At 37.1% G+C, this 24,566-nt stretch overlaps 1 protein-coding gene and 1 long non-coding RNA gene across 2 annotated transcripts; both read right to left on the bottom strand.

Annotated features, from left to right (window-relative positions):
* Positions 1-1,123: 1,123 nt before the first annotated feature.
* On the bottom strand, positions 1,124-12,903 carry LOC111399310. The gene is made up of 3 exons (XM_023026558.1): positions 12,883-12,903; positions 11,600-11,664; positions 1,124-3,525 (listed from the first exon to the last, which is right to left on the bottom strand). The coding sequence occupies exon 3, from the start codon at positions 1,966-1,968 to the stop codon at positions 1,222-1,224; it is 747 nt and encodes a 248-aa protein (XP_022882326.1). The 5' UTR covers positions 1,969-3,525; positions 11,600-11,664; positions 12,883-12,903; the 3' UTR covers positions 1,124-1,221.
* A 4,066-nt stretch (positions 12,904-16,969) lies between these two features.
* LOC111399311 lies at positions 16,970-20,678 on the bottom strand. The gene is made up of 2 exons (XR_002703625.1): positions 17,565-20,678; positions 16,970-17,321 (listed from the first exon to the last, which is right to left on the bottom strand). It is a non-coding gene; the product is annotated as an uncharacterized LOC111399311 (long non-coding RNA).
* Positions 20,679-24,566: the final 3,888 nt, after the last annotated feature.

Genomic DNA, 24,566 nt, shown 5'->3' on the forward strand with positions numbered 1-24,566 from the left:
TTTTGGGCCCAAAAGTCTAGTGCGGGCATCTGCCCGCACTGGACATATAGTGGCTCCGCCCCTGATTATAGTGTATATTGAGAGCCGCTCCGAAAAGAGAGAGGATTATTTAAAAATTAACTTTCAACGTCAACATCACCATGAGAAAAAGACACTTAAATTTTTCTTCTCGATACTCTTCAAGTTAGTTACTAAGGAATGGATGACTTCATTACGTTGATGAGAAAAATCTACAAAAAGTACAGCTTGAATGAAAAACAAAAACTTCAATATATGTGGTATTAAACTTGTTTTCGATCAATAGTGCTACCGTGTAAATGTTTCGATCGATTCTCCTGCAGTCCAACTGGTTAGCATTGGACTGGGCTTGAAATTGGAACGACGAATGACAAAGTCCAATGCTTGTCCACAAGCTTTAAGTCTGTACAAAAAATGTTAGGCCCTAAAGCAACCAGCACAACTCTCGTCCGACTAATAAATACAAAAGTAACTGTTATTTTGACAATTCCATATAAAAAAAAAAAAAACTTTAAATAAGTACTTTTACACTTAAAGCGGAAAGAATTTGCAATTTTGCCTCAAGTACTGTTAAATTAATTCAACCTGCTTCAAAGATTATTGTTTATAAATAGTTTGAATTAAAAACAAATAGAAAAATAAATTTTCAAGAAATGAGTATCAATTCCTAGTCACACGAAATATATGAATAACAATTAATTTGATCATTATAACAAATTATAAAGACATAGAATGAATTAGCCTCCTCTAAAACTACATTTTCACCACACACTGATTGTCTGATCAACACTCATAATTATGTCTTTTGATGTTTTGCGACTCGGTAACTTGTGTTCTCATTGAACCCAATTGGGCCTAAGCTTCCCCGTTAGAATGAAATTATACGAGCAAATAATAATTAAACCATTAGGATTATTTTTCTCGATTTGCTGCTTATTTCTTAATTGAGGGGACCAAATAGATTAATTGATCTTAAATTTAAGCCCTTTTTACACTGGAATTTGGTAGTAAATTTCTTAAAACACGTAAAATTTGCAATCCACTTAGTTGTAGATGGGATAGCAAAATAAATAAACCAACTCAATCTAGTTAGAAAATTGAACAATAGATCAAATCAACTTGCACTTGTTATTTTACATCGAAAATTTTGTTCATTATATTGTCCAATCGAATACGCAAATTCGGACACAACCTTAAACGATTTTACACTTGATCCTCGGCGGCAGGAAAAATCAACCACTCATCAAGAAATGGGCTCTCATCATCATTTACATCCAAATATGGTTTTTCGACATTCAAATCATCTTTCCCCAGTGAATTTTCCACCATTAATTCACTATTTCCTTTACAATCCAAAGAATTCAAAAACCCTATCCACCAAGTGTAAGAAGAACACATATTTTCAGGCCAATCAAAGTCAAGAACTTCCACTGAAGGAACCGGAGCACACACCACTGTAGGTGGTGTTGTAGACCAGGTTGGTTCAGGAAGTGGCATAGACTCCATCAACTGATAACTGTTCTGCGAAGTCCAAGAACTGTTCCCTGCAGTTCCAGGAGTTGATGAAGAAGATAATCTGTGAAGATGTAGAGCATTCACTATTTCTCTTCTAGCTTCAGCCATGTCAATCAACCGGTTCAGATGAGCTGATTTTCTTGTGTAGGACTGAGACCTCCTCCTGATGCTTTTTTTCTTTGCATAATCACTTTTTTTCAAATTTGCTTCTTCCATGGCTAAGTGCAAGCTTTTGGGCAGGCTTTGCTTTTGAGTGAAGCCAAAGGGTTTTAAAATATGCATATAAAAGAGAGTGAATGAATGTGAAGTACACACGTGGCGAGGTGGGTGGGGGTGGCATAAGCATGTAAATTGACACATGGTGAAGAGCTGTGGACACATCATGGACATGCCTGGGGAACTGCTTTTGTTTGTCTGAATCATACACCAACCCATTTGTTAATGTATTGTACTTTGCATTTAATCAAGTTAACATAGAAGAGGAAATAGGACCTAGCCCAGTATTGAAATGGTCCGTATTAGCTCACTTTTGGGTCGAGACAGCTCATGCTAGGTCCACATTGCCTCCGGTTATAGCCTGTCGGACATGCTTGGGTTAGCCTAAATCTTGTCAAGTCGCTTGATATTATACTGACACTCTAACTTAACCTCTCAAATTGCGAATGACAAATATTTTATTTTTTCGTTTATAGAAATGTGAACCGAGTTAGGTAGCATTGTCTAGAAAATGAGGGTTAACACAACTATTGAGAAGGCCGGATTAGGCTTGGCTAGGAAGCAGGCCATAGAACCTAAAAATTTTTAATTATTATGTTTTGATTTTCGATACTTTACTCAAAAAGAATAGAACAGGCAATGTTTTAAAAAATGACTGGAAAAAGAAAAAGGATGATCAGAGGTCGACGAATTTTGGACCGGTTTTCATGCCCAGTTCCCAACTTCACTGGTTGAACCAATCGTGCCAATTGAGGTCTAGTCACATTGCTAACAATTCAAGCCTAGCAAAACTTGCCTCTTGAATCTAGCTGATCCAAGAAATCACCCATTTCAAAGCTTGTCATTGCCATATCCATAGTTCTCCCTTTTCCTTTTGTTATTGCCATAAACATTAGTTCGATTTGTAACTTCTAAATAAATCTAGTAACTTTCTTATGGTTGATAAAATCTAATAGTAATTAACTACTTTCATTGTGATATACTTTTTAACTAAACAGATAAAATAAGAATTTACTAGATTAAATAATTATTAAACCATTAATAAAAATATTAGATAAACTTTACATTCTTCCACTTGACTCCCTATGAACACGTCTTTTTTATTTTTTTGGCTAGTTTAAAATTATCTTCTGCAATGCCCAAGTACGCCTCTCCCATGTCAATGTTTGGAGCATGTTTGGCTAAGCTAAAAAGTATAAATATAAGTAAATGAGTTCTAATGTAAAATAACAGAACTGATCTTTTGCCCATAGTAAACACGAGATATGCTGCCCACTGGTGATGTGGCAAAAGTCTAAAATACAGGTGGGCAACATATCTTCTGTGTAAAATAACTATTTATTGATCAAAATTTAAAATGTTACTAGGCAATATTAATAAAGAAAAACAAGTTTAAATCATTATTTTATCATCTCCAAAGGCGTGAAAGTTGTAACTAACATACTCTAAATAAATAGAAGATTACTACGAGATAGAGTCCTCTAGCTTCTTAATACAGAAAGAAACTGAATGCAACGTTAATATCATTACTACCAATAATTAGAGCTTTTCGACTGTACCTAATTACTGATTAAAGCAAGTTCTGTTAGAAATGAGTTTACACCATTTTTATCCACAAAGATCTTCAACAAAATCCATAAATCACTTATAGAATAAAGCATAAGACTTCCTAACAGAGCAAAGGGTTGAAGATACCCTAAGAGCAATCTTCTCATAATATCACACAGCCTCAGTAGATGCAACTTCACTAGTGCACTGAGATACGTAAGGTTTTAGCTGCAGGCAAGAGGTATAAAGTCTATTAGCACCGGTTACAAGTGATAACAGGTCAAGTATAAAGTCGATGCAAAATATAGATTTCCAAATATTCCAAAAAAGGGGAACCCACACACACAAATATAGAGGCAGGGTCTCATTCTCAAACAGATTAAACACCCTCATATCCCATGACTTTATCCTGCTTTCCTAATATCCTAGCACAGGATCCTACCCTCAACCTCTAGGATAAGGACGACGAGTACCCTTTTGGTAGTACATCACAATGTCCGCTTCCACAACAATCGCCAAAAGTAGCAGGGTTTAGATGATCACCAGAAAATTTTATCAACATTTCACACTATATCGATGTCACACCACAAATGATATGTTGTAAATAAAGAAGCTGCCAGTGCCAATATTACTGTGCTTTGCCCATCGTTCACACATTATCGATCCAATTTATTACCATCGCAATGTCTAATTTAGCTTCCACCACATACGAGCTGCTTTATTACATGACTGCACTCTTGCTGTACTACCCTTATTTGCAGCCACATGTTTCTTAGGCAACCACTAGGCCTGGGGGGGCTTATCACTTGTCTTTATGATGCCCAGAAACCAAACTCTAGGAGCATCATGGTTGCAATCAGTTATACTCTGCATGGTTAAATGCGCTGATTATGGCACTGGAGCAGGCAACTCAAATGCTGCAGTCCTTTGATCAGTAAAATGATTCTTGTTACCACTAGCAAATCATCTAGCCACATCAATGTTCTCGTTATGAAGCTTCAATCCAGAGAATCTACATGGAACTGTCTTCAACTCTTCTTTAGCTAGCCTTATGTTAGGGCTCCACATTGTTTAATAAAATTATATGAGGCTTATGCCTCGAATCCCTTCTCATGTGAGGCTATCATAAAACACCTCAAACCCTGCACCTTAAATGCCATTTGTGACGCTTACACCACCACTTATTAGGCTTATGCTTTGACTCTACAACACTAACTCCTCAAGCCAACTACTGTGTTCACTCATCTGCCTTGCATTTTTCAGAAATAAAATTACTGGACATAGCTTTTTGAGTTATTTCTCTATAACCTAAAATGTTTTACAGGTTTTTTTATTTTCTAGGAAGGAGAGCATTGCAATGGAAGGATAATGACAAAGAATGAAAAGAAACTTATAATGAAAGGATCTTAATGATCGCTGAAAGATCATATTAGTAGTGAGATTTAAGAAATTTTTTGATGTCTCCACTTTTAGTTATAAATTATAATTTTTTAAAACTGTATGTGGACAGCGAAATCTCTCTTCCATGACCTCCCTAATATCCAAACCCAAAACCCAAACCCATGACCAACGATCCACCGCCGACCACTCCTCTCACCGGCGACTGCAATACCGTGTCGGACTGAAACCCTAACCCATACGGCCCCACGCCACACATACAGCCATACCTTCAGGCTGCGGCCCTATGTGGAAACCTTAGCACCGCCGCTCAAGTCCATACTGGAATCAGGGATGCGACCACTTGGGATGGAGTAACGCCACCGGCCGACGGCTTTTCTGGTAGACGGACCCAGATGGACCAATTTGGGATGCAAACCCAGATCACACCAAATCCAGCCACCATTCAGGCAGACGCGCCTGATCGGAGCGCAATGCAAGTGATTCCGAAGCCAGAGGTAGGTTGGGGAGGAGCACGCGCCGTCGGAGCAGCACGCCCGGCGGCCCGTGGCAATCACGCGCCTGCGCCGGAGAACCAGAATGACGGGCAGAATGTCCCCAGCCCAGTAACCATGCCTGTTCTGCCGCCTATTATGCCGTTCACACACAATCAGGGAAGGAAGTTTGTGGATGAATTCGATGTGGCCTTCAATCATCGTTTTCGAGTTGAGGCGAAAGAGTTTGCAATTTTTGTTACCAATCTTGGTGCTGTTAGAATGACCGAATGGGGCTCGAAGATATCGAATGCAATTAGCATGGGAAGGTTCGGTGCACTTTGGATGGTGAATATGGTGGACAAGTTGAGGGTGACTAGTAAGCATAAGAATTTCGTTTCTAGGTTCAATGAGTAATTAAGAACCTTCTTGGCACAGCGTTGTGCAAACCGCCGTGGTAGGTACTTGATGATAGCGCAGTATGGGGATAGGCGTCGGAAAGGAGTTGTGATGGTGCCGAAAGGCGCGAATGGAGAACGATGGGCATCAATCTCGCGGGTGTTTCAAACTGTTGTTGATTCTTTTATTGCTGGGGATAAGGCCAAACGTCGACCGGTGAATGAATGTAATCGACAAAGATTGACCTATGCAGACGTAACAGCAAACTTACATGCCTCGAAGCATGCTGACCAGCGGATGCAACAACAAAAGGAGATGACTGTCAATATTAGTGTAAACGAAGGTCAGGATTATTGTTTGAATAGGGCTGAATTATGGCCCGTGTCCAGGAATTGAAAGGAGCGTTGGAGGAATTGATTAGGCTAGTGGGAAGTGGGTATGAAATGGGTCCCAAGAAGTTGTTATGTTGCCACAAGTGTGGAATGGGTATGGATGAGTATCCAGCTATTGGAAAACAAGCATCGGGATTGAATAAGACGGAATCGGCACATAATCAAGTAAAGCAGGGAAGACTCGAAATCACTTGTGAGTCTATTGATCAGATCGAAACGGATGAGGGACAATCTAAATATGACAAAGGTGATGTCTTAGAGGGGGTGGATATGGATGAGGTCGACGCGGGGACCGATGTAGACCGAGAGGTTGTACTTTTGTCTAAAGAAGGGGAGCCGAGTATGGTGAACTTGGAGACAGTAACGATGAGTGCAATGGACACAGTCCCACATGATGATGGGCTTTTACTAGGTGACCAAGGGACGAGGCATATACTGTCAGGGGTGATAGAGCACGACGCGACACCTTTGACAACAAGGGTTGCGAGCACATATAATAGAAGGAACTCTAAGTCAATGAAGGTAAGTGACTTGGGGACGAAAAAAGCACTGGTCTTGTGGGTAGATGGAGCCAAGAAGAGAGAAATAGAAAGTGATGTTATACAGGTGGAGGAAACATGGGAATTGATTGGATTCGAAGCTGGACACCCACCTTCGAACTGGGTTCTACAGAAAATTCAGGATTTCAGTAAGTTAATGGACGTGTCTTGTGATGGATACGAAAACAGATTACTACAATTGTTTGAGGATTTGGAGGCCAATAGGGGACAGGAGATGAGTAAACAAGCAGGTAAATTAAGAAGAAAGGGCAATCGTTAACTTAAGAGGCTCGAATGGTCAGTTAATTATGATGGCAAGGGTGGTGAGTCCAAGAATGGAGTACTGGGGAGGGATGCTGGACTGTTAAAATGATACCACGAATCATTAGCTGGAATGTAAGGGGACTTAATGAAGTTGGGAAAATGATGGGTGTTCGACATCTGCTAAAGGGCTGGGGAGCGGATCTTGTATGCTTACAAGAAACCAAGATGGAGGTCATCTCGAGGGCGGTGGTCAGTAGCTTATGGGGGGGACAGCATGTATGGTATCAGTTTATGGGATCATCAGGGGTTTCTGGAGGCATATTAGTTATGTGGGATACCAGAGTGCTTGAGATGGAGGAGGTGAGTGTAGAATTGTTCTCAATTTCGATGTCGTTCAGAAACATTGGGGATGGATTTCAGTGGATGTTCATAGGTATTTATGGGCCTAATACTGATGACAGTAGATGAGGCTTGTGGGATGAACTGGCTGGAATGATGGCTTGGTGGAATCTACCAACGTGTATAGGAGGTGACTTTAACGTGGTTCGATTTCCTATTGAAAGGTCGAACGGTGGGAGACTCACGGGGGCTATGGAGGAGTTTTCAGACTTTATAAGGGAGAATATGTTGGTGGATTTGCCCATGATTGGAGGAGATTTTACCTGGTCATCTAATCGGGATCAACCTGTTCTTTCTCGTATAGACAGATTCTTGATATGCGGAGAGTGGGAGGCTAAGTATTCAGATGTCATTCAGAGAAGATTGGGGAGGGTGTACTCTGATCATTTCCCGATTATGTTAACTGGAAACAGGACGGGTGGAGGATGAAGGCCTTTTAGGTTCGAGAAATGTGGTTGAAAGTTGAAAGTTTTAGAGAGCAAATACAAACTTTGTGGACATCTTACGATGTTAGGGGGTCTCCTAGTTTTGTGTTGGATCAGAAGTTGAAGTTTTTGAAAAGAGATTTAAAGAAATGGAATGAGAAGGTTGTGGGCAATGTGAACTGTCGTAAAATTCAATGTCTTTCAGAGATTGATGAGTTGGATAGGTGGGAGGAGAGTCGAAGGTTGGCTGGGGAGGAGAAGGAGAAACGTAGAGCATTAAGGGAAGAATTGGAGAGGTTGGTGGAGATGGAGGAGATTGCTTGGCGTCAGAAATCTAGGGTCAATTGGTTGAAAGAAGGAGATAAATGTACTAAGTTTTTCACAAGATCGCTAATTCTAATAGGCGCAAAAACTCTATCACAGTGTTGGAAGTGGATGGGATAACTTATGAAGAACCACTCGAAATTGGAAGCCAATTGGTGAATTTCTATCAGAATCTATATCAAGCGCAGTTTGAGTGGAGGCCAGAGTTGGAAGGATTGGATTTTTCTACTATCACGGAGGATGATGCCGGGTGGTTAGAACGACCTTTTGAGGAGGATGAAATTAAGGAGGTAGTGTTTAGCATGAACGAGGATAAGGCCACTGGACCAGACGGTTTCTCGTTCTCATTTTACAAGGCTTGTTGGGAGAGGGTACGATCGGAGATTTTGGATGTGTTTACATATTTTTTTGAACGTGGCAGGTTCCAAAAAAGTTCTAATGCTACATTTGTTGTGCTGATCCCTAAGAAACCAAGAACGACCGACACTAAGGACTTTCGCCCTATTAGCCTAATCTGTGGGGTGTATAAAATTATTGCGAAAGTCTTGGCGAACAGATTAAAGGAGGTGCTCGGGAAAGTAGTGTCCAAGTTTCAGAATGCTTTCGTAAAAGGTCGTCAAATTTTGAACTCTGTGCTTATAGCGAATGAATGCATTGATTCAAGATTGCATTTGGGAATTCCCGAGATGCTATGTAAGCTCGATATTCAGAAGACATATGATCATGTGAACTAGGGGTTCCTTTTGTATATGCTTAGGAGGTGCGGTTTCGGGGATAAGTGGTGTAAATGGATCCAATTCTGTATTTCTACTGTTTCGTTCTCAGTTATGGTCAACGGAACGCCGGAGGGTTATCTTCGGAGTAGTAGAGGATTGCGGCAAGGAGATCCACTATCCCCATTACTATTTGTTATTGTGATGGAGGCTTTCAGTAGGATGTTTGAAAGAGCTGTGGGAGAGGGTTTGGTAAGGGGCTTTAGGGTTGGCCAATTGCAAGTGTCTCATTTGCTATTTGCAGATGACACGCTGATCTTATGTGACGCGGATGATGAACAATTCAGGAACCTGCGTCGTTTGCTTCTATGTTTTGAAGCGGTGTCTGGATTAAAAATCAATTTGGGGAAATCTGAGGTTATTCCAGTTGGGGAGGTCACTAACGTGGAGGAGTTGGCTGGCATATTGGGATGTAGGATTGCACAATCGCCCATGTTATATTTAGGCCTCCCGCTAGGGGCACGGTTTAAAAGTACACATATCTGAAATGGTATTATGGAAAGAATGAAGAGGAGGTTAGCAGGGTGGAAGCGTATATATCTTTCTAAGGGAGGCCGACTTACTCTTATTAAATCCACTCTCTCAAACCTCCCTACTTACTTTTTGTCATTGTTTCCTATTTCGGTTGCAGTGGCAAATAGATTAGAGAGATTTCAAAGAGAATTCTTGTGGGCAAGATTAGGGGAGGAGAGGAAAATGTATTTGGTTAATTGGGATACTATTTGTTTGCCTATGAGGATGGGGGGCTTGGAGTGAGGAGTCTTGTTTTGTTTAATAAGGCTTTATTGGGCAAGTGGTTGTGGCGATTTGGAGTGGAAAGGGAGAGCTTTTGGAGAGAAATCATTGGGGCAAAATATGGTATGATGGAGGGGGGTTGGTGTACGGTTGAGGGTCGTGGCTCCTATGGGGATGAGTTTGTGGAGGTATGTCCGACGGGGATGAAGTGATTTTAGGAACAAACTAAATTTTGTGGTGGGAAATGGCACTAACATTAGATTTTGGGATGATAGTTGGTGTGTCGAACAACCGTTAAAGGAAGGATTTTCCTCATTGTACCGCATTGCGTTAGCCTGCTGCTATGATGGGTGATGGATTAGACATTCATAATGGAGGCTATAGTTGGAATATTACTTTTGGGAGGGGTTTACAGGATTGGGAATTGAAAGTTTATTCGTTGTTTTTGACCGCTTTGCATGAGATACAAATTCGGGTAGGAGAGAGTGATTGTAGCAGGTGGAGGTTGGCTCGTGATGGTATTTTTTCAGTCCACTCATACTTTCAATCCCTTTTGGGATTTGTGAAGAGTTCATTACCTTGGAAGATGGTGTGGCAAAGCAAATTGCCTCCACGGTAGCATTTCTATTGTAGACAGTTATGAGGGGGCAGTTGTAAACTGTGGATAATCTTCGACGAAAAGGATTTTATGTAACCGAGTGGTGCTATATGTACAAGAAGGATGAAGAGACGATTGATCATTTATTCATTCATAGTGATGGTGTACGTTGGCTTTGGAACAGTATTCTGGTTTCTCAATCAATGGATTGGGTGCTACCTAGGCGTATAGAAGACGTGGTGCGGGCATGGAGGAGAAAACTTCGCAATAAGGATAACAAACTTCTCTGGAATCTTATCCTGAGATGCATTGTATGGTGTATATGGAGAGAACGGAACGATCGATGTTTCAAAGACCAAACAAAGATAGCAGAGCAGATAAGAGAATTATTTTACTTAACTTTGTATACTTGGTTTAATGCAGTGGCTAAAAATCCTGTTGTAGGGTTGCCTAATTTCATGTTGTTCCTTTCATGCTTAAAGTGATTGTATACCTCCCGTGTACTCTCTTTTAAGGAATAAAATTCTCTGATTACCTATAAAAAAAAAAGATTCTCTGATTTCCTTGATCTATTTTATGTTTTTACAAGTTAGACTTTTAAATTTTTTTTAATTAGATTTATTATGGATTTTTTTAAAGGATTTATAGTATATTATGAGAATATTTTTGTATTTTTATATTCTTTTAAAATCTTTTACTGCTCTATCTTGAGGCTTGCGCGTCACTCATGGAGATAAAATGACTCAGTACCCAATTAAGTCTTTTTAAAAATTAGAGATCCACGGCTTAAAAAGACGTATAATGTAAATATGCTCTAAGGATCGGTCCAAGACCTTCAGGTCTGCACTCCCATTTTCATATTGGAACGCTAAAACCTCAGTTTCCAAGAGGAATAGATGCAGGTTACCCTAGATCTGCATTACAGAAAAAAGTATACAGAAAATATTTGGGTGACGTTTTAGTTAAGTATATATGACTACTTGTGAAATGGGAGTATCAGAACCATTATGCACTTTCTTTGACTTTTTTCTCATTTCTTCAACTTTGATTATTAACTCGATAAACTAATCTCCCTCTACTTCTCTCAAATACCATCTTACCACAGTTCGTACGCTGCACAAGTGAAAGAAATTCGAAGGAATATAAAGCAATTCATAGATAAAAAAATGTTGTTTCCTTCAATGGGTGATAAAATCACTTAGTGCTTCTTTCCTGAGGAATGGAAGCATGTAGCCGTATTTGAATTATCCAGATACACGATGAGAGAAAAGCATCTATGAACTCTGTAATAATGGTTTCTTCTATGAACTCCGTATTCGAATTATCCAGATACACGATGAGAGAAAAGCATCTATGAACTCTGTAATAATGGTTTCGTCTATATGGTACTTGATGAAAGCAGGTAAGAAGTTCATCTTTTTTGGAAAGACCATTTTAAACAGAAACTTTCAATCATTCAAACACTAAAGGACTTATTCTTGTTGTCTAAAAATTTACAGGTTCCTTGCATTCTCACATTATTGCTATTATAGTATTATCATTGTTTATATTTGAAACCAGAAAATATGTTTTAGATAAAGTACCTTGAAGTCAGTCAAATCTGGTACCACATAGTTCGGCAACTTTTCAGGTACCACAATGTAACCACCTGTATCAAAATATTAAAGAACGTCCATCATAAAGAATCTTCTATCTGTATAACAGTATAAGGTTAAAACATTGATAAACTATGATTCCTCATGATTCACAAGGCATATAAACCTCTAATGAGGAGAATCAAACATATCTTACCTAGATACACCTGAAGTTTGGAAGTCTCACAGAGATGCAGACTTCACTAAACATTCAGAGTTCATAGCTAGAGTCTATGGTCACAAATGCCAAGCCTTTCGAATTTTAAAAAAAAAAAGCATTTATTTAAAATCTATCACATGAGAAGACTTTCATATTCTGCATATATTAAGCCATAATTTCTCTAGATTATTTTGTGACATTTTTCCTTCCAGATAATCTTGGATGCCTAGATTTGGAAGAAATATAAATTTAATTAACAACCATAGAATCCTAATTTAGCTAACAGTTTCCTTAGAGACGGGAGAGGATCTTATTAGTCATTTATTATCCTACGGACTTTGCATGACTCTAACGTGACACAAGAACAATCATGTAAAGGACACAAATGAACATATAGAGAGAGAATTATTTGTTTTCAAGCCGATTATAGATTAGTAATTTCACTTCAAGTAAACTAGCAAGTAATAATCTTACAAATCCAGTTGGATAACCTTGTGTAGCATAAACATATTATCACTTTAATCGTACTAACCAACTTAGGTCAGTTAATCATCCCTAGCATAATTGTTGCTGTCTATAAAAATTTCAACAAACATGTGATTCATCATGCATTAGGAGAAATCTTCTTATTCACTTAGCGTCTCTATAACACATGTAAGCACTCTAAAACACAGGCACCAATCAAGATGCAGCAGAAATACTAATTTGGTGGACTTCTTGGATGTTTAGTGGGGAAAACTTCAACATACTTTTCAAATTACTATAGTGCATCAAGTTCACCAAGTGGTCACCTATTTTCTCTAGGACTGGAATACATTTCTAACAATCATATTATTAGCCCAAGTATCATGTAATAAATCAAATAGCATCATTATAACTATAAATCTTCCTGTAGCACAACAAAGAAATATAACTTCAAAGGTTTGAAGTAGATATAGACATTTGCTAACTTGAAAGAATTTAAAGCCCACGAAGCAAATGATCATGCAATTAAAGGGTAAATTAAAATTAGAAAACAGAAGAAACATGAGTGCAAAAACCAATAAAGACCAAGGTTCGTAGAAAAAAATACCTTTACGAGTGTGGAAACCAAAATACTTATTGTTTTTTCAGTTACAAATAAATGAAAACAAAGGTCCATTTAATGGACAATGAAATGTCTATTGAAATTGTGGAATTCAATTAACCAGTTTTTACCCAAAAAGTAGGTTGTTGTATATGTGGGCACCTTAATCTAGAGTTGGGTATACCCAAATTTAAAACATTTTTGGCGTCATTTCACGGTATTGTTTGATACATTAAGTGATTGCAGTGCTGTATTATGATGCATCTGTTAGTGCAGGTTGATTGGCTTGGATTCCTTCATGATTTTTCCTTTCTTTCCACATTATTTCATAATAGTATCCAACATATTTTTGGTTTTGAAGATGTGTTGTAGGCAATAGATTAGAAAAGATGTTTCTCATTTTCTAATAAAGGCCTCTGTATATACTTGTCATTGAACTTCTGGTAAGATTTGTACAGAGATCTTTTTGTTCTTAAAGAAGCAAAATTTGATCTCTTTCAAGTGATTAACGTCTATATCATCAGGATGGATGCAAGAAATGAATTGCTTGCTTAAATGATTCCACCAGTCAGCCCTCTTATCTTGTATATAATTCTTGTTTTTGATATAGAAAATACTAACGAGGGTAGCTAATTTTACAGTTTGCTAGAGTTAAATTTAACTTTACAATCAGTAAAAATTGCTTCTCATTTAAATTTTGAAGGTTTGCTGCTGAAATTTTTCATGATTTGCATGAAGAAGTAATGGCACCTGCTTCCAGATGACACAGCTTAATGATTCGTGTTGAGCAGCTTGAGGCTGAGGTCCCTTTGATAGAAAGTTATTTCTTTCCTAGACAAATCATTCTTCACTCTTTTACGACGGGGGTTGAATATTTCTCTTCCTTCATTTTACTATTGACTGTGTCCACATGTCAATCTCTTTCACGTTGTTTTGTTGAGCAATGCTTTACATGGTGATACTTCATTTTGTTCTTGTAGCTAGTGGCAATTATTCTTTCTATTAGTTATCAAAAACCTCAATAGTAATTATCATCCACTTGATGAGCCAACATAATTTTTTATTTAGATAAACATATTGCTGCCTACTTGTTCATCTGCAACTTTAACGGTTTTCATTCTATAAGGAATCTGCCTAAATCTCCTTCAAGCTACACGTTTTGGATCTAAAATGCCTCAAGTGTCTCGGTATTCCATGATAAAGTAAATGAGACGTTGTGTTGCACGTGCTGATTTCCATCCTAATTTACAAATGAATTAGAATCTAATCACGAGGGTGAATTTGCCTCGATTCATTAGGGACTCCTATGAAGGATGCAGGGGTCTCCCTTGCTTACTCCTCCTAGACAAGTTTGCTTTTTTGTTTACTTTATGTTGAAGTATCTAACAGTGTTTACTCTAAAAAGTAAAATCTCACAAACAAAAGTTAATCAAAATTTTGTTAAATGCTGAAAATATCTTACCTTTACTGGGTGCAGGGGCACGTTTAAAATGCTGCACTGATCCTTTATTCTTTGGTGTAAAAACATCTTCAGCTAAAACGACAAAGGCATATGTTCAGAGGGAAAAGAGGACACTCAAAACTAACATAATTCATTATCTAATAATTGCAACTTTTAGCAATACTTGGGTCTTTGACATCTCTTAGCATGTATCTTTTCCCATTATAATATTTTATACCTTCACATTTGAGCTATTACCCAATAAATTGTAAAATCCATGAGTACCATTTTTATTTTAACATGTAATTGTTTTCTTCTGGCTAAAATAGTATGCTACATGATTTCAAAGTTCAATTTTTTCTAAACATGCATTCTTTGTCGTTCATATATATATATATATATATATATATAAAGTCATTTTCATAAGGATCACGTCTTGGATACCCGAATTGTGTCATTATCACACAATATAGTCTTAAGAAATTTGATTCATAAGGAACCTATCTATTTAGATTTAGAACCGTCGAGCACACATGCAATATAATAGTAGAGAAATCTGTTCTCTCTCTCTCTCTCTCTCTAAAATAGTGAAGTACAATTTCTATATTCTTTCAAATTTGTGGTAACAGTAGAAACCTTTTACCACCTTTCCAGTTCTTTCCTTTTCTTGATTTGGGGAGTTTCTAAATGGATTGTCCAGCAGTGATATACACTTTAGAAAACTGTCTAGATTGTCCATTTATTCTTTCATGCATTATAACAAATTTCTATTGTATGTCTAGCAGAGGGAAGTGCTAAACTGGAGGAATGTAGAAACTCCCAAAGTTAAACCAACCATCACATGCCAAGTTAGATATCTAATATTATTCTTTTGCCATAGATTTCTCTTTTCAATTGATATAGTGCACAAAATGAATTGCTTGCTTAAATGATTCCACCAGTCAGCCCTCTTATCTTGTATATAATTCTTGTTTTTGATATAGAAAATACTAACGAGGGTAGCTAATTTTACAGTTTGCTAGAGTTAAATTTAACTTTACAATCAGTAAAAATTGCTTCTCATTTAAATTTTGAAGGTTTGCTGCTGAAATTTTTCATGATTTGCATGAAGAAGTAATGGCACCTGCTTCCAGATGACACAGCTTAATGATTCGTGTTGAGCAGCTTGAGGCTGAGGTCCCTTTGATAGAAAGTTATTTCTTTCCTAGACAAATCATTCTTCACTCTTTTACGACGGGGGTTGAATATTTCTCTTCCTTCATTTTACTATTGACTGTGTCCACATGTCAATCTCTTTCACGTTGTTTTGTTGAGCAATACTTTACATGGTGATACTTCATTTTGTTCTTGTAGCTAGTGGCAATTATTCTTTCTATTAGTTATCAAAAACCTCAATAGTAATTATCATCCACTTGATGAGCCAACATCATTTTTTATTTAGATAAACATATTGCTGCCTACTTGTTCATCTGCAACTTTAACGGTTTTCATTCTATAAGGAATCTGCCTAAATCTCCTTCAAGCTACACGTTTTGGATCTAAAATGCCTCAAGTGTCTCGGTATTCCATGATAAAGTAAATGAGACGTTGTGTTGCACGTGCTGATTTCCATCCTAATTTACAAATGAATTAGAATCTAATCACGAGGGTGAATTTGCCTCGATTCATTAGGGACTCCTATGAAGGATGCAGGGGTCTCCCTTGCTTACTCCTCCTAGACAAGTTTGCTTTTTTGTTTACTTTATGTTGAAGTATCTAACAGTGTTTACTCTAAAAAGTAAAATCTCACAAACAAAAGTTAATCAAAATTTTGTTAAATGCTGAAAATATCTTACCTTTACTGGGTGCAGGGGCATGTTTAAAATGCTACACTGATCCTTTATTCTTTGGTGTAAAAACATCTTCAGCTAAAACGACAAAGGCATATGTTCAGAGGGAAAAGAGGACACTCAAAACTAACATAATTCATTATCTAATAATTGCAACTTTTAGCAATACTTGGGTCTTTGACATCTCTTAGCATGTATCTTTTCCCATTATAATATTTTATACCTTCACATTTGAGCTATTACCCAATAAATTGTAAAATCCATGAGTACCATTTTTATTTTAACATGTAATTGTTTTCTTCTGGCTAAAATAGTATGCTACATGATTTCAAAGTTCAATTTTTTCTAAACATGCATTCTTTGTTGTATATATATATATATAAAGTCATTTTCATATGGATCACGTCTTGGATACCCGAATTGTGTCATTATCACACAATATAGTCTTAAGAAATTTGATTCATAAGGAACCTATCTATTTAGATTTAGAACCGTCGAGCGCACATGCAATATAATAGTAGAGAAATCTGTTCTCTCTCTCTCTCTCTCTCTAAAATAGTGAAGTACAATTTCTATATTCTTTCAAATTTGTGGTAAAAGTAGAAACCTTTTACCACCTTTCCAGTTCTTTCCTTTTCTTGATTTGGGGAGTTTCTAAATGGATTGTCCAGCAGTGATATACACTTTAGAAAACTGTCTAGATTGTCCATTTATTCTTTCATGCATTATAACAAATTTCTATTGTATGTCTAGCAGAGGGAAGTGCTAAACTGGAGGAATGTAGAAACTCCCAAAGTTAAACCAACCATCATGCCAAGTTAGATATCTAATATTATTCTTTTGCCATAGATTTCTCTTTTCAATTGATATAGTGCACAATATGAGATGGTCCTGTTCTGTATCTTAACTTTTACAGATTCCATCAGTTGTATCTCAAAAAGTGTTACAAATAGCATTAACAATCCTGCGCGCCGTGTGAAACAGAAAAGGAGACCAAATGGAGTTCCATTTGACTCAAAAAAATGGGAAGAGCTACATGGAGAAATTATTGAAGAATCCTTTCCCGGAGCATAAAGTGGTTCATGAAGTCTCCGTGAGCTCATCCCTTTTGAAATTGCCAACGGACGATCATAATGAATCTGGGGTTGAAGTGCTTGAAATTGTACCCTTGAATCCTAATATGAGGAGAAAAAGTAGTCTGTCATCTTCTAACACCGAATAAAAATCTGCTGGAACCATCTGTATATGAGTCAATTGAAGTCTCCACAGATGATAGTCTCATTCAGGTGCCCAAATTAAATAATAGTTTTGAAGCAGTTGACATCTCATGTGTTTTTTACCTCGTAACAAGTAAAAGGATATAACAATTGATGGAGAAAGCAAAGAAGAATGCAACTTAAAATGGTTACTAGATGCACCTTCGACCATCGAGCTAGATATGGATGCAGTCTCTAGATAAAGAGGTAAGATTGACTTCACCTCCTTAATTATGAAGCAACAGCTGTCTATTTCCAATGAGGACGGTGAGTATCCTCAAACCCATTCTTCAGATTCTCAATCAATTGGACGCTCCAGCATATTAGATGGGGGAAATAACGCATACAAAAAAGAAACATCTAATTTTTCCTCTGCTTTTCCAAGAACTTTTGCTGAAAGCATACTGTTAGAAGATCATATTGATTCTGTTGAAGATTTTTCACTAGCTGAATCACTGAAATTGTGTTGAATAGTACACCTTCTTACCAAAAACTTGCAAAGAAAATGATTCAGTGCCCCAACATTTAAAACCAGCTGTTTCTGATGAACCTGAAATCACGGGTCAAAGGCCAGATTTTGGGGAGCTAAGTTCTTGTTCATGTCCTACCATTCCATCTCCTACAGATTTTGATGCAGAAGCACCTGTAGGAGAATGTAGGCTTATGGCTTCTATTCAGATAGGATTCACTCTACAAGTAATTAAAGCGCTAGTAAATCTATAGTTACTGAAGAAAATTTGGTAAAGCTGGTCAACAATCTGCCCTTTTCTCCCAGTGTCTACGATGTTACTTTGTCAATGTGAGATGATTTCTCTAGTTCATTTGCTGGAAATTCTCTAGTGGATGAGTCAAATGATAGGAATGTAAGTATGGGTGAGAATGTATCACGTATATCTACAGTCTCTGATGTTCCAAGTCGTACAAGAGATTTCCATTGAAATGTCTGAATTCCTGCTCAAGGATGTTTCAGATAAGGAGGATGAGAATCTACCGACCGACATAGATTCCATGTTTAATATCAGCAATATCATTTATCATAGCAAAGTAAATAATCCACGAATGATGTTTGCTGACATTCCAATTCCAAATGAACTAGATTTTGTGGTTCCAAATATGGCTGAGCACTGTATGTCTGATCATCTTGATAGTCCTCAAAAGAAAGACAGTTCAATACCTATTTTGTCTGAACAAAAATAGCCACATTGTAAGTTGGGTAATGGGGATCCAAATATGGTTTATAATGCTTTCAATAATTTTTCATGCATCATAGATCTATCTCCTGTAGAGGAAATTGAGGAAACGTCATTGGACAGTATGTTGCAAGCTGTTGGTGCAGAAGATTATTACTCCAAAAGCTCAGTTGACCATTAGTTTGACTCACCAAATTTGATTTCATCAAATATAAAAAAACACTTTCTTGATCATCACTAGGCAGGTCTTGACTCTCAGAATACGGATGAAGGTGTTATTTTTGCTGAAGAGATGGCATCAAATGGAATTTCTATGGTTGGAAACCCCAAATCATCTGACATTAGGGGGTTCTAGGGTACTGGAATATCAAACGATTATTCCTCTCTTGATTCAACGTATGTGAAAAATTCATGTTGTATTCAGGATAATGTTGAAAAGCCCACAGTAATATCCGATGGTGTGTAGAAATGGATGGAATCACCTATTGCATGGATTCAACTGGAAAACAAAGAAACTGATATTACATCGCCAGATGACGTTCATGTACGGTTCGTTGAGATAGATTTTGCAATAGATCAATAGGATGCTATGGATGTGGCTAAGTTGCTACTGGCTCTGCTGTTGATGATGATGAAATAGAAGTTGCTCCATGACATTTGGATCCAGTAGATATTTGTTCCTAATTCATATATTGCATTGGAAGTTGAAAACAGTTTGCATCTTGTTAATACTACTGTAATTAAGATATCTTTGGAGAAAAGAGGCTTATACATAGAACATGAATCTGAGGCGACAAGTAGTCTTCCAAGTCGTATTGAAGATACTTCCTATTTGCCTATCAATTAATAAATAGAAAAAACAATTTTACAAGAAAAGATCGAGTCATTACCTAACAAACTAGATCCGTAGTTCCTCGGGGCAGGTGAAAACAGATTTAGAATTGTTACCTACTTTGAAAAGTATGCAAAAGTTTGATCACGGTGATCATCAAGGATGCAACAATTCTGCTTTCACGATTTCAGATCTCCCCCCGCAGGCAACTATGAGAATGATATCTTTGGACATCCCAAGAATCTATCAATTTCCATATTTCCTCTGATTAACCCTTATTCAGAGACTAACAGATAAATCAAGAAGAATTGCCTCCCTTACTAACCCTCCTTCCACTTCAATGGAGGATTGGGATGCCTAATAATATTTATCGTGCTACAGAGAAAGAGTTAGAGCAACATACTATTGGTTCCTTGTCTTCTCTATTGCCAATGGGAGTTGCCGAGAAGGCTCAATCATTGAACCCAAATTTACCACTCTCTGCTGTAATTGAGAAGGATTCACCTTCTGTTGATAATGAAATGACACGAAACGGTTTCCTTACTGGAAAAGGAAAAATAATGCGGCTTACTTTGGAATCTAGCTCATAGGGGATTTCTTCAGATTCACCTCGATTGATGATGTTAGTTCTTCCCTTGAAGAACTGAACCAATCTCCGCATCAAGTTAGTGCAGAAATCAAATCAAATGAAGACGAGGTTGATTATATCTCTTCTAGCTTGCAATCCAACACCATGATGCATGAGACAGTTGAACTTCTGTCAATGAGAGATAATGAGCAGCCTCAGCTTATCTTGCCACCTTCAGAGGATGAAATCACATTGCGATCTGTGGACGGTGGCATTGAAAATGGGAGTCAAACATACCCCTGACCTCGAAACCCTCTAGTTGATGCCGTTTTCACTCATGATAAGAGCAAAGTAAGCATTTAGTGGTCTCTTTCCTTACCAAAATGCACAATGAGTTCATTGTATTGCATGCGTGCTTGTAACACTTCAAATTATTTTGCAGTTGAAGAAAGTGATAGAACGAGTTAGGCCATAAATGCAATCGATAGATGAAAAAGGTTCGTTCTTGGAAACAAATGAGGACCAAGGTAAAACTAGACTGACCTAAAGTTCGTTATTTATACTACCATCTTGAGCAAATAACTGAATATTGTTCTTGTTTGGTCAGCTCTTTATCCTGAAAAACTGCAATCATGGCAAAACCTAGCATTCAGGTCCTAACACCAATCTTAAAGTTGTTGCTCTTTTAGAAAAAACAAAACTAAAGAAGTTGCTTTACCACGCTATTCATAATAATCAATTTTTTTGGCCACTCAATTACATATAATATTTATTTGGCACTTATTTTGAGCAAATCTTGCTTTCTTGCTTATGATTTTTGGAAATTGACAAACATTATCTTTTTATGTGCTAATTTATTTGTTAGGGGTACAACAAGGCTATTCTTAAATATATGAGTTGGGCCACTCAAATGATAGTAATCGAATACAATAAAAGGTTTAGCATGCCACCATTGAAAAGCAATGAATTTCTAGATAAGATGGCAAAACTAAATACAGACAAGTGGTGTTAGAGATAAGGTCTTCGGTTTGAATTACTACAACGTCATGTTGAGGGATGGATTGTTAGAATGCAATAAGGTTGCTCTTAAGCATCGAATGTCATAATAGATTTAGCTTGTCCTCACTAGATTTAACTGATTTTTGGATGAGATAGACTAAATTCAAACTTAATAATTCTTGGGAAAATATATTTTAGGCATATTTATTATTTAATATTGGCTTTATTAATTAAATATGCTCGATTTTTAATAAGTGTGAATTTGTGAAGTTCAGATCAAATTTGATAGTTGGTCTAATAACTAAATATTTTTGTGTTGAGTTGGTGGATTCGTGTATGGTTCTAAAACTTTTTATGTCCAAACCATATTTTTCAAAGTGAGGATTTTCAATTACCACGTCTTCCGTTCTTAAATTTCATGAGCAAACTTGATTTTATGATATGTGAATTGTGAAATATATGTAAGTTGTTTGTTATCAATTTCTTTTGTACTCAATAGGTTAAGAGTTACAAGAATGTGAAGAAGGGGGAGAGTTTCATAACATTAATGTACTTTGACCAAGGAGAGTTTTGAAAGTAAGTCCAACCTTCACCACTTTAGTGTTTGGTAGGGTGGTTATTCTTACACCACATTTTAATTATATTAAATAGGAAAAATTGCAATCATGGTACCAAACCTTTGATTTAATAACAGACTTGGCCAAAACCTTTCATTTGTGTCATTCACAATATCAAACCTTTTAGAAATTCTTACCTAAAGTCTAAATGGATGGTTTCCGTAAATTTGACCATTCGTTGACAAAAATCTATGGTCTAAGCAAATGTTGACCAATGATTAAAGGGTAAAATGATAAATTTGCATTTTTTATATAAATCAAAATAATTAAATAATAAAAAAAACATTTAAAAAAAAAAAAAACCCACCCACCCGAACATCTCCTTCTTCCCCCATCCAAACATAACACCCTTCCTTTGTTCCAAAATCGTTGTCACTGCAGCTGACCGCCAACCACCATCGCCACCTAGGTGGGCTGCCACCACTATCTCTAATTCACCTAATTCAAAGAAAGGAAAGAGAAGAAAATAATTCTAGATTTACCCTATTTCTTCCACTTTTTCTAGCTCCAAATTCACCAATTCCATTAAACAATTCAAACGAAGGAAGAAAACGGCAAATCAAAGATTTGATTGCACAATAAACAGGGGAAAAAGATAGCAAAGATTTGCCAGAAAGATAGCAAATAATTCAGCTATTCCCTTCACCAAAACTTGGCTGAAGCTCTTAATAACTCCTCCAAATCAAACACCCTAGATTGTGATTAGGGAACTTTATTTTCAATTTCTTTCTATAATTTGATCTGCTTCTTCAGTTTCAAGTTGTCATGTTTGTATTTCAGATCTTTGAAATCAAATTTGTTTTTGAGGTTTTGCCATTTTCGTGGTGTAAGTGGTAGTACTAGTGAATGAAGGCGGTGATGATGAGAAAAGGTGATGGCGGAGGTGTTGGCAAATTTATATCAACTGGGGAAAATGGAGAAGAAACAAACAATCAGAAATGTGAATAAGAAGATGAAGAACATAGTGAATATGAAGGCTCGAACGCGTAATCGCAGTCCTCAAACTATATTTGCCCCTCTAGAAGTTAAATGAGATGCTTAAAGGTTTTGATAAACGATTTGTAGAATTATATCAAGCATTGTAAAGAATTTAACACTAAAGTACAAGTGCAATATTCCAAAACTTTAAGAACACTAAGAAGATATTGCATATGAATGTAAATCGATAATTTGATTCAATATGGAATGATATGTGGATCTCAAGATGTGTTTCAATGTTTCTAATGTATTTGTATTGATCATTGGTCTTTTTAAAATTTCAAAGCATGTTGGTCAAAATGTCTATGTCAATGATCTTATATCACATTATGACCATCACCCTATTTTATTTGTTAAGGATTTCGATATTTACAATGGCTATTTTAACACTTTTGTTGATCCTTTTCTATCTCTACCCGAGAACTCCCACACCGAATCTTTTGCCATCTCTATTCGAATACCACATGTCGCAGCACACAAAGATAAAATTGATGTAATTTTAGATGAACAGGTTGTGTTAACCATTGATGGAGAGAATCGGTGCTTCTTTAATTGTTGGGTAGATCAACGTTCTTATTGTGCTCCACATTATGCGCAATCATGTGAAGATTTTGGAGATGAGTTGCAGGAGTACTTGTTATTTGGAGTCCAATGTCGGTACTTGATTAAAATGAGGGATCGTCCGCCTTGGTCGGATCATATTCTTGAGGACAAGTTGCCATTTGCATTGTTATCAACCGTGGAGTTCAGATATTTGGTTCTTCAAAAAGATCGTCCCCCGTGGCTTGACTTGAAGCATTTGGAGTATCAGATTGACTACAGCCTATACTATCTATCCACCCGACAGGGTCGAGTTTTCTCCCACCCCGGGAGAGTTGATGAGGACATCGGACGACGTTTACTTATTTTATTTAAACTTTATTTATTTTCTTGGACTATTATTTAAATTTGGACTTGTATGGGCTTAGGCCCAAGCTCATTAGGGTTGGTTTACTATTTAAACCTATTTTGCATTGTAACTTTCAGTTGATGATGAATTAGAATTGAAATATTTTTGGTGGCTTGCAGCCGTTTTCTCCCTCCCCTCTCTTCCCCTGGTTTTTTTCTCCTCTTCTCCATTCTCTCTGTTTCTCCTACCCGTTCCTTCTTCTTTCTTTCTTATTCATCCTACATCAAAACGGTTTCCTTACTGGAAAAGGAAAAATAATGCGGCTTACTTTGGAATCTAGCTCATAGGGGATTTCTTCAGATTCACCTCGATTGATGATGTTAGTTCTTCCCTTGAAGAACTGAACCAATCTCCGCATCAAGTTAGTGCAGAAATCAAATCAAATGAAGACGAGGTTGATTATATCTCTTCTAGCTTGCAATCCAACACCATGATGCATGAGACAGTTGAACTTCTGTCAATGAGAGATAATGAGCAGCCTCAGCTTATCTTGCCACCTTCAGAGGATGAAATCACATTGCGATCTGTGGACGGTGGCATTGAAAATGGGAGTCAAACATACCCCTGACCTCGAAACCCTCTAGTTGATGCCGTTTTCACTCATGATAAGAGCAAAGTAAGCATTTAGTGGTCTCTTTCCTTACCAAAATGCACAATGAGTTCATTGTATTGCATGCGTGCTTGTAACACTTCAAATTATTTTGCAGTTGAAGAAAGTGATAGAACGAGTTAGGCCATAAATGCAATCGATAGATGAAAAAGGTTCGTTCTTGGAAACAAATGAGGACCAAGGTAAAACTAGACTGACCTAAAGTTCGTTATTTATACTACCATCTTGAGCAAATAACTGAATATTGTTCTTGTTTGGTCAGCTCTTTATCCTGAAAAACTGCAATCATGGCAAAACCTAGCATTCAGGTCCTAACACCAATCTTAAAGTTGTTGCTCTTTTAGAAAAAACAAAACTAAAGAAGTTGCTTTACCACGCTATTCATAATAATCAATTTTTTTGGCCACTCAATTACATATAA

Source organism: Olea europaea, chromosome 9 (assembly GCF_002742605.1).
Source record: "Olea europaea var. sylvestris chromosome 9, O_europaea_v1, whole genome shotgun sequence".
Taxonomy (NCBI): Eukaryota; Viridiplantae; Streptophyta; class Magnoliopsida; order Lamiales; family Oleaceae; genus Olea; species Olea europaea.

Coding starts and splice junctions, on each gene's coding strand:
- LOC111399310 (XM_023026558.1), bottom strand. CDS start 1,968: ATGGGTTGGTGTATGATTCAGACAAACAAAAGCAGTTCCCCAGGCATG.